The sequence below is a fragment of the Artibeus jamaicensis genome, unplaced genomic scaffold (genome assembly GCF_021234435.1).
Source record: "Artibeus jamaicensis isolate MK-2021 breed Jamaican fruit bat unplaced genomic scaffold, CSHL_Jam_final scaffold_916, whole genome shotgun sequence".
Classification (NCBI taxonomy): Eukaryota; Metazoa; Chordata; class Mammalia; order Chiroptera; family Phyllostomidae; genus Artibeus; species Artibeus jamaicensis.
The window spans coordinates 34,655,984-34,667,261 of record NW_026522059.1 but is presented as its reverse complement, the minus strand read 5'-3'; the positions used below and the strand labels follow the sequence as shown (position 1 = coordinate 34,667,261).

At 40.1% G+C, this 11,278-nt stretch overlaps 1 protein-coding gene across 1 annotated transcript in view; it reads right to left on the bottom strand.

Annotated features, from left to right (window-relative positions):
• Nucleotides 1–5,654: 5,654 nt before the first annotated feature.
• TRPA1 (transient receptor potential cation channel subfamily A member 1) overlaps nt 5,655–11,278 on the bottom strand; it is a 47,587-nt gene continuing 41,963 nt past the window's right edge. The window contains exons 24-27 of the mRNA XM_037140384.2: nt 8,731–8,799; nt 8,155–8,268; nt 6,452–6,549; nt 5,655–5,853 (exon numbers count right to left, since the gene is read on the bottom strand). Coding sequence (XP_036996279.2) covers nt 5,655–5,853; nt 6,452–6,549; nt 8,155–8,268; nt 8,731–8,799 — 480 coding nt within the window. The remainder of the gene's footprint in view (nt 5,854–6,451; nt 6,550–8,154; nt 8,269–8,730; nt 8,800–11,278) is intronic.

Genomic DNA, 11,278 nt, shown 5'->3' with positions numbered 1-11,278 from the left:
AGGTGGTGAATTTGTTGGGGAAGAACTAAGGAATGTTAAATGGTCCCTCAAATGGCATAGGGACTAAGGTGGCTTCACTTTTTGTTATTAAAACCCAGATACGGGGTAAAGAAAGCCAGGCCCAGTCTAGGTTCAGATTTAGTTTACCCAGTAACTCAAGTTGTGTGGTTATGAATTGTTCTAACTCCTTAATTTATTATTCAGGAGGAGATATTAACGTCCAGAATTGGAAGGGGAAAAGTGGGCTGGCATAAAAATAAGGAGGTAATACCGCAACACATAATCAGGAACCCTCCTCTTTCCTACAGACCCATCTCCTGACCAGGCCTGTTCGCATCTGGGAAACCAACTGTGGCACCCAGGTTACGGTAGCAGCCGCTGCTCTCTGCTGGCTGCCTTGGCCTGGAAGTTTCTTCTCTCCAGGTTCCTTGGCAACTGTGTTTTAATAAACTTCGTGGGTCACAGAATTCATAAATGTAGAGCTGGGATTAGCCTAATGGAGGTGTGTTACGGTATTTCTACAGCATTTCTACCAATGATTCACTTCTATCTCTTATAGTTTGGCATATTTTGATAACTTATTTGAAACAAAAGGGTTAATAACTCATGGCTTCCTAATAGATCAAAACCTTTATCAGTATAAAGCACTATTTTTGCCTAATTTCACGTATTTTCCTTTGGGGTCTTCGTGTTAAGTTCCTCTCATCACTCCTGTGGTCCACATTTTAAGATTAATTTTGCTTATCTTTCTGTAATACTAGTTTAGATTATTCTCTAGTTATTAAAATTAACCCCAATGGAGAGCATTTTGCCTTCAATGATCATTATTTTTGTTGTTGAGATTTATAGGCTTTATTCATGTAGTCTTGATTATGTTTTTGGATTTTTATGGGTCTTTTGTTTAAAGCTTTTTTTTACATTGTTCCTTTTCTTCTTTAGTGTAATAAGAGGTAGTTATTCTGTTTAAATTATATTTATTACAAGTTTTTAAAGGAATTATCAAGTCTATATTTCTAAGTTTCCAATGTCAGATATGAAACAGTGACTTTAACTTTGATTTGAATAGAATTGATCCCTTGCTGTGAAAAATGGGTGATTTAGTATGTTTATTATCTCATCCACCACTCACTACTGTAATATGCAAAAAGTCCATGTAAAATGAACATTTTTGTAGTCAGAGCTGGCGCCGAGCTATACTGAAGGTATAGTCTGCAGTTACACAGTGCTGGCTTGGTCTTTGACATGTACACAGTGGAAATTTATGAATGGGTGAGTCATCGCCCCACAAACACGTGCGTCCTGCATCATGCACATCCGTGCTAGCGTTCCCTGTCTTTTGGAACTTCTGTTGATTAGTGAGAATTCATAGGTGTCTCTTCTTCCAAAGTTTAGGCTCTGGCATGATCAGTTAAAAATAAGCTTAAAAATTATTATAAAACAACAATCCAGTGCCCAACAAGGTATTAGAAAACATTCTTTCCATGTTTCAGCCCTGTGCTCTATGCTCTTGTCTTATTTAGTGGAATTGTCGCACATGTCAAATGGTGTTCCTCGTTATGGTGAAATATGAAACAACAGGTGCTTTCCCCCAGCACCTGTGTCCTGAAATAGCCAAAATGTATACACAGAGAATCAAAGGACAGAGTTCACCTTTTTCTAATTTGTTGGAAAAGTACAGTGAAGACAGGCTAAATCCAGCTGGGAATTCTGTGGGTCACAAATGTCATTAGCAGTGTGGAGTTCAGACCCTTGTCTAGAGCTGACTTTTTAGAATAGTTACATGGTAATGCTAAGTTGAGGTATATTTTTGTTTGTGTTTCTTTAAGTTTTCCCCTTTTAGGGTTATGATAGCTTAGTGACTGAGTAGTTATTTTCTTTTTCTGTGATACATTTCTTCAATTCCAAAGCATCTGATACTTCTTTTAATCAAAAATCATAATTATACACATAAAACTCTATATATTAATATAATAGCCAGAATTCATAGTCCTAGTTTGCTGTTTACCCAACTGATTCATGCAACTAACACTGAACAGTCATTTAAAGTAGTATGCACATAGCCTTGTGAACTTAAGTTCTACAGCTAATTAATGCTTTCTGATACTTTGTGTATTAATATTTGTGTATTAATACTTTGTATATTAATATATTTTATGATAATAGTTTTTCAATATATTTATTATTTTTATTTATTGATTTTTTTAGAGAGAAAAAGAGAGAGAGATTGATTTGTTATTCCACTTATTGAAACATTCATTGGTTGGTTCTTGTATATGCCTTGATGGGAATCAAACCTATAACCTTGGCATATTGGGATGACGGTCTAATCAACTGAGTTACCTGGGCAGGGCCTCTCAAAATATTTATTTAAAACAAACATTAACAATAAATGAAAACATTTATAGTTGTATTTATTTTTTGAATTACCATACTAAATGTTTTCATTAAAATACCCACCTTGACTTTTTCCCACTTGTCCTTTCTAAAAAGAAAAGTACTTGAACCTTAGAAACATTTCCTCCAGGCAGTAAAACTATGTCCTGCATGCGAGGCCTGCTAGCTCTATCGCCTGCTTTCCAACTTAAACAACCTTAAACCCTGAACACAGAAGAGAATGACTAAGCAATTCAACAACTTTCTCCTATTTTATTCTGTTTTCAAAGCAGGTTATAGTAATAGTATTCCTATCTTGGGAAAAAGTAAAAGCAGCAATTCGGCTTTTCACAGATTCTTTTCTTTCCTTTTTTAAAAAATTTGTTGTTCAAGTACAGTTTTCTGTCTTTTGCTCCCATCCCAGCCCACTCCCCCAGTGCTCCCCACCTCCCTCCCATTTCCACCCCCCTTAGTTTTTGTCCATGTGTCCTTTATACTAGTTCTTGTAAATACAGATTCTTTTCTTAGCTAAATCTCCACATGCCAAGTCCATCGTTGAAGCCCTCATGGTATTATACTAATAGCAAGAAAAATCACATGTTGATGATCCTTATTATACATGCTAGGACTTTAAATGGCAGTATCATACATACCTCAAAATATTTTCCTAGAATTTAGCTTTTTCTCTCATTGCATGTTCTTCATTCTTATAATAAATATATTGAAACTACTTACAAAACTTAAAATTTTAAAATATTTGAACAATCTCATAGGTAGTATACTTCCTGTTATTCTACCTTTTCAAAGTTCTGTGGACTACCAATTGCTCGTTTATGGAAATTTTCAAAATCCCTGATGTGCTTGGTCCTTTTCTTTCTGTGTCATTTACCAGCTTGGGCCTAACCCATTTCAAGGCAAGATGTCACAGCGGAGGAGGGGCAGCAGCCCCCAAACCAGCGGGAGCAGCAGGGGAATGCAGGACTGGGGGTGAAAGGAGAGGATTTCAGAGCTAAATGATGCTTCACTGAACAGTAAGCTGCTAGAGAAAAGGTAAGATTGCTTATTTACATTCAGTATCAGTATTCCCCGCTACAGGTGGGGGGGCCGTGTTCCACCCCTTCTTGGTGGTAGAATGAAGACCTGTCTTGTGCAATGCCACCCAAAGTTCTAGTAGTGTGAAGATGGTGAAAAGGCCATTTGCTGTCATGATCGTGACATCCCTGTTATTGCTCCTGGATTGTAAAGTTCCAGGCTTTCTGTTTTAAGGAAAACAAAGGACAAAGATTTTCCACTTAGCCAAGATCAAGGCACGTACATACAGCACTGGCTCAAGGCCATATGTTCTGTTGGACCATGAGTGAAAAAATGTCTGGTTTTCTTCTAGTGTATATTGTCACTCTGCATTCTGTCCATTGTGTGTGTGTGTTTGAAAATGTGTGTGACAGTGGGGGGTAGAAGTCAACAGGATGTCTGTCTCTGAGGAGATGAGTGCCGTGTGGGGTGTGTACAATGAGAGTAAACAGCAGTTGGAAGCTCTGTACCAGATGGACAGACAGTGCCACAGCTGCATCTTATAGACACAGTGTCCATTGTAAAGTGGTAAGAAAGAGAAGAACCATAGCATAATTGCACCTATATAAAAAAACATACCCCCAACAACACTGTTCAGTATAACACAGGGGTACATACACAGCCAGAGGTTCCTGAGAGTGGGTGTCTTCTAGAGGTCAGGAGGGAATAACCATGAAAATCAAGGCAAGGGGGAAAATGAAATAAATCAGGAGGAGCACCTTGAGGGAGGTGAATATGAAATACACCACTTTCCTCCCCGCCCTTATTCATGGATCACAGTTTTGCCTTTTGTCTAAAATCAGAAATCAGTTGTTTTATATAGTTTGCCCAGTTTTGTAGTTGTATGGTGGGGAGGTGAGTTAGTCCAAAGTCCATTTATTTACCATAGCTAGAGGAAGAAATGTCTTTTATCTTTTGAAAATTGTTTTAATAAGTTTTAACTTTTGTTTTCTTTTTGTATTTCTTTTGCAGTATTTTATTTTATCAATTTTTACACTTGGCTTATACATGGCAAACAAAGGTCATGGCACAGAGAATGGTAAATATCCCTTTCAAATAATTTATCATTTATTTGTCATTTTCTATGGACTGAATGTTTGTGACCCCATGCCCCAGAAATTTATATGTTAAAATCCTAAGCCCCAACGATGATGGTACTAGGAGGTGGGGTCCTTGGGAGGTAATTAGGTCATGAAGGCAGAGCCCTTATGAGTGAGATTAATGCTCTTATAAAACGTTCCAGAGAGACCCTTCGTTCTTTTTACTGTTGGGGAATAAAGGTCTGTGACTCTGATGAGGCCCTCACCCGACCATGCTGACACCTCCTCTAGGACTTCTAGCCTCCAGAACAGTGAAAAATACATTTCTGTGGTTTATTTGAGAGAGAGAGAGAGAGAGAGAGAGAGAGAGAGAGAGAGACCATGAAAAGATCAACAAAGAGGCAAGTGACTGGCACTGAGCGTCAAAAGAAAAAGGGCATTTGTGATGGAGAAACTTTTGCCGATCTCAAAGAATTCAGGGCAATGAATGGCTCACACAATAGTCACTGGGGTGAATATATAGGGTTTCCATTTATTGTGATCATGGGCAAACAAACAATACAGAAACAGCACATGCTACCTGTGGTAAAATTTATACATTTCATAAGATCTGTTGATTTGAGCCTCAAGTCAAAGTGACATCAGGTGTGCTGGGAGCAGAGGGGTGAGGCCACTGATCATGATCAGAACAGAGCACACAGGGTCCCACCCACAGGATCTTCCCACACAGAAAGCATGCCCAATGGGAGAATCCTTCACTGCTTAATGCATTACATATTATATAATTAGCGAGCAGGAATCTAGTATTGACATTTGTATTCTAGCTCAACAGTTACATTTATTACTCCTTATCAAAAATGTTTGTTCCAGCAAATTACTTTCTACCTATTCAAACAATGAGAGCTAAAGTCCAACTTGGACATATGAGCAAGGATATCCCCCATACAGAATGATGGCAGGAAACATGACTAAGGAAGAGATAGTTAACTCATACACAGGATACAGGAACTATGGTTTCGCATGGAGGAAAACAGAATCAGCTTCATGCTTTTTTCTTACTAATTTCCAAACTGGAAATCAGACCCAGTGTGTACATTTGTATATTTGTGTTTAAGACGCAAGAAACATGTACGTAGGAAGCCCTGCTGCATTAGGCAGCTACTGCTGAGGTCACAGTGCTTTGGGCCTTACTGCTCTCAGCACAGAATTCCATTTGCTATTTCTTTGTTCTAACTGCTCTTTTTTATACCTGTCTTGAAAAGAACTATGGTTATCTTCATCCTCTGTCTCTGAGATGATTTCCATCTTCTGAATGATGAGTTTAATAAGCTCGTGCTGTTTTTCCAGAAGAGAAGTCATGTCCTTCAGCCTAAAAGGACAGACAGGTTTCATGAATTGATTTTAGCCCTTCTGAGTACACAAAAGCCTTTAATACTAGAAGTGCTCTGCATCTGATTACCTGTGCACAGGCTATACAGACTCTTGGCATCAGAATCCTAAGTTTAAGTGATTTTCCTACCGTTATACTGTTGGGTCATGGCTGGTTTATTTCTGTTCCCATTTTAAAGGTCAAAACACTACTGCACAGAAAGGTTAAGTGGCCTAAACTCAGGTAAAAGAAGCCTAAAGCCCTTACATTGAACCACTGTGCCAGCTTCTCCAGGGATCCTCAAAATCTTTCAGAGTTTTTTGATGTACCAATTGAGATGGCTCAGGAAGATTGCAGCTTAAGATACTGATCGGTGAAAAGCAATAAGTTGTTGGATCTAAAAACTCATGATTCTCAATCTACTAGCAACATCAGTGAGTTAAAGCATGCCTTAATACATTAGATAAACACAAATAGATAGTATAACCTTATACTATGATATTATGATACTATACTATCATACTTAAATAATGATACTACGCATCATTATTTAAGAGTTTTTAGTTTCTCAAATGGAGGTAAGAGGAAAAATACATACCGGTATTTCTGCTTCAATATTTCTACTTCTAAAGCTGTATCAACATTTGGTATTTCTTGTCTTGCTTCATGAGTGGAAAAGAGATACTGAAATATACACTATGGGATAAAAGATTAATAGTTACTCAAGTTAAACTCGATTCAGGAACTATTGCTTGAACACGTGCCATAACTCAGCTGCTGAACCAGGTGAGCTGGCAAAGTACCTGGGAGCCGCGGACCTCAAGGAGCTCATATTCTGTTTGAGAGTTTTGAATATGCATGCAAAGAGATATAATGGTATTATATATGTTATAACGGAGGAGAGTACAAGATGTGTAAGTAATGCAGAAAGAGGAGTGAACGGGAGTGGAGGATTCTTTAGGAAAAGGTTTAAATGAATTATTTTTATGAGAAAATTTTCATGAACAATGCTCATCATAGGTGGCAGTATTTCATCCAGAATTGGCTATTAACCTCAAACTGTTCTGAACCATTATTCAGCACAACTGAGTTTCACATGGGGAAATTTCTGAAATGCTATTTTAATATACGTTAAACATGTATAGTTTTTAAACCATTAGTGGGCTGGAGACAGTCAAGGGCATACGTGAAGTGACCAGGAATGAGGTAATTCTAGGAGTCCAGGCAAGAAGAGATGGCCACTTGCACAGGCCATCCAGGAAGTCAGATGGCCCATACCTGGGATTGACTGGGAGTGAAGGTTCAGGAAGAGGGAGCGGAGATGTCAAGGATGACATCTTGCACAGGCAAATGAATGGCATGGACAGTAACTGACATAAGGAACTTGGGAGAAAGGTGGGCTTTTTCACCCTTTCCCATAGGGAATGTCTGGAGGGAGTGACACATGGGAGGAGTGAAAGTCATGAACTTCTACCTGAGTTTGTTTTGAACATGCTGAATTTGAAGGACCTTTGAGACACACCAGGGAAGAGGTCAAGTTCCCTGTTGGATATAGGGGCCCAGAATGCAAAGGAGAGCTCTAGGCCGGAGAAATCAATTGCTGAGCTTCTGTGTTAGGACGTAATCGCAACCATGGATATGAGTGAGGTCAGGGAAACAGTGTAGAGTCAGAATAAAGCCTAAGCTTATACTTAGGTTGACTTTATCCTTTCATGACTCTACAATGGAAAAGTAATGACTCTACAAAGAAGTCAGAAGATTTGTAGAGAGGAGAGGAAGCCCAGAGACAGGATTAGCATCCAGTACTGATATATCCCTTAATATAGTCCCTTTTCCATTATAATGCAATGCTTTGCTTAATCTTTGTGTATTTTCTATATGTATATTCCATGTGTGTTTGTGAACATGTACATGTGTATTCTGTATATGCACACAGATACACATATCTGCATTTGTGCGTAAGTGACATGTGATTACAAAAACAAAGCCTATCTGCACTGTGAAAAGGATAATTAAGGGGTACAGCTGGTCTACCCATCCAATGCTCTCACAGGGATGAGGCACATATTTGACATTGAAATTGTGGCTGAGCCACTTGGAAACAGAGACAAATGTCTCTCCTACACTGATCATCATTTTATGATTCTGGCTCTATCCTGCAATTTTTTTGAAAGCACAGTTATTTCCTTCCCACAGGCAGAGTGATTCAAAGCCTATAAAAGGGCACCTTTAGGAATCCACAATGAATGCAAGCCAAGCAGTGTCCCTCTGTGTACATGGATGTTTGTTACATGTACTTACTAATAACCCTCTCCTGTATCTGGGTCTGTTGGGATACACGATGATGGATTTCTGATCCACTTTGCGTAGGAACCAGAGGGGCAGCTTCTTCTCTAAGTTGGTATGAAGTTCCACCTAAAGCGCATTTTGGATTTAATGGGTAGAAATGCTAAATTAGCATCTGGAATTCATACTCTGAACAGACACAATTGTTGGTACGGCCAACTGAAACCGACTTCACGCACGAGCAGCCAGGCTGGCCAGGTCTCCTTCGCCCCTAGCAGCCGGTCCCCTGCCCCTACCTTTCACCTCACCCACTGACAAGATGGGAGTGAGCTACCTGGTTGACCACATGTTAACTCGGAAAGAGACTCAGGCAATTGCTCAGTTTCTCTGCTGAGATTGCTGTGTGAAATTCTTTTCATTTTTGATTTTCTGACTACCAGAGGTACACCAGAGAACATGTACACCAGGCACAGCATGGCTATCCTCTGTGCTAAGAAGATGCCATTATTCAATAACTTGTTCTCAGAACTCAGCTCTTCTTACATGTGAATAGTCAGGATGGGGCCGATTTCAAATAAATGCGATACTCACCTGCATAGCGATCCTCTTCAGCAGTGCATGCTTCTGGACCTCCGCAATGTCACCAACTGCCAGACCAATCTGAAGCACAATACAGCACTGAATCACTACCAGTTTAATGGCTCATGTCACAGTGTCCTTGAGTTCTCCCTGGGTACTGTGAGAGTGAGCGTGAAGTTTACCAGCAGCGCCCCTGAAACACAGCTTACACACCTCACACAAAGCTGCACAGCCAGTGTGACTTGGCAACAGTGATGGCCATGTTGGTGAGTCTGGTAGTCTTAAGTGGTATCATGAAAAGTGGAGACATACAAATTAACCTGAAATTCATTTTAACTTAAAGTAAAAGTATGTTCTTTTTGGAAAGGACAGGTGTGATGTGATACCAGATTCAATGGGTAACAACCATGCAACATGGTTGGAAACTATAGCAGTTTAGCATCTAAAGTAGACAAGAGAGACCAGACAACATGGCAAAATTAAAACATTAAATTGAAGCAATGAAGGAATTTCTATCTCACATATGTTTGGCAGGAAAAGGTACATGTTAGGGGTGGGTGAGGCTCTGGTAAAAAAAAAAGACCCACTTAGAAATCCATGGTTAGAGAGAATTGGGTGAGGGGGAGAGGCCAGCTCAGTCCTCCTCAGTCCCAATTAAATTGGTCACATTCACTCTCTCACTATTAGACACTCAGTACCTGTCTACGCTGAACCAGCCCCCGCTTGCTACAGCCTGAGAGGAAATGCCTGTCCCTCTTCTCATGGAGTTCAAAGTCAAGTAAACTCCAGGAGAGAGGGGCTCTGTCTGTCCAGGTCACTGCTGCATGCCCAGCGCTTAGAACAGTGGAGGGCACATATTAGTCACACAAAATAGCTGCTGAATGAATGAGCAGTGAAAGTGTACCCCAGGGTGTACAAACGAGCATTGAGAAACAAATATAGTTGGCAAATAGGTGTTATTTGGCAGAACAATGTTTTTGTTTTTTAATTTGTGAATCCTGAGGTGGGCATTCTCTCTGGTTTGGATCAGGACCCCCAAAGCCAACTGTCTGGTAACTGTGGCTTCATACATCAAATGTACTTGCTTGGGCTCAGAAGGCATCTGAGCTCGTGAGACATAGGCTTATAGCATGTGAGTCATCTGAGCTTGGCAGTGTCCTTATAACTTATTCATATAACTTATAAGCTTGTGAATCTCATTAAATTTGCTAATTTAAGTAGCAAATTAATAATGAAATATTAACCAAATATTATTAATATTTAATTGTAGCTAACATTGATTAAATGCATATTATGTCTTAAATGCTTTGTGTTAGCTCATTGCATCCTTTTATTATTATCTTTCTCTGGTTTGTGCAAGATCTGTGTAGGATCCAGAGCACACCAACCCTTGGGTGCTATGCTCATGGGTTTGGACTGGATTGAAGCTTTAGCAGTCATAGAATAAAAGTTAAAAGAGCCACTGACAGGCTCAGCTTTTCGTTATCAGAACATCACTGTGGTGATAATTTGCAGAAAGGATTAGACAGAGAAATGAGATGAGATGGAGAAATTCTTCAGTGCCCTGGAGCAATATGGATGAGGAGCCAGGAGGCTACAAGCTCGTAGGGAGTGGCCAGATGAGGGAAACACTGAGGCGGGGGAAAATTGAGGGAAAACGGGGGTGGGTGGATGGAGACTATTTTCCAGTGATCTGAGAGAGTTTGAGGGAATGAGAACATTGTCAGTCTTGGCTCTGTTGGGTTTGATATTGCTCTGGGACATGCAGGTAGGGACGCTCAGTGGGTGTTGGACACGTGGATCTTGAGTATGGCAGCGACCTATGCCATTGCTCAGCCAAATTCTCCTCCTGATAATGATCTTCCAAAATGTAAGTGATTCTAAGAGAAGAAGGTGGAGTTTGTAGCATTCTCTATAGTTCTTAGTGCCATCTTTTATTTTTCTAGGTCACCAGAATGAAACTCTGGGGTTGTGTCATGCAAGTGAATCAAAACATCAATAGTCCGTGTTATTTTTTCTTCCTGGAAACATTGCCTAGCACATTCCCTGGTGCGTAGTCAGACTTGTAAAAAGTGCGTGGGATACATGCATATTTGAATCAATGAATAAGAAAAAACATGCCCTGTAACGCCAACTAGGATGCCCTGTGAACCTGGGGTATATTCCTGCCTGTGTCAGCCAGGATGCTGGGGGCTGGACAGGTTGTCTGTGGAAGCGCACGGTCGTGTCTGCTGGGGTGGTCAGCCTTGGAGTCCTCTAGAGGGGGCACCTGAATGCTGCAGATGCCCTCCTCACTTAAATCTCTAGTTCAAGAGCAATTCAAGAGATGAGTTCCTCCTCCTGCACCATGAAGGTCTCTGCCTAACCTTTGGCTTCCCCTCCCACCCCCCAATAATTCCAAAGCCCACCATTCATTTTTATTCCTTATTCTGCCTTGTAGTTTTTCATAGCATTTATCACCCCCAAGCCATCATGCTGCATATTTCTTTCTTCACCACTTAAATTCATGACTAGTTTATAATTATGTAGAGACTGAGCATTGATCTGCCTTGTTTACTAC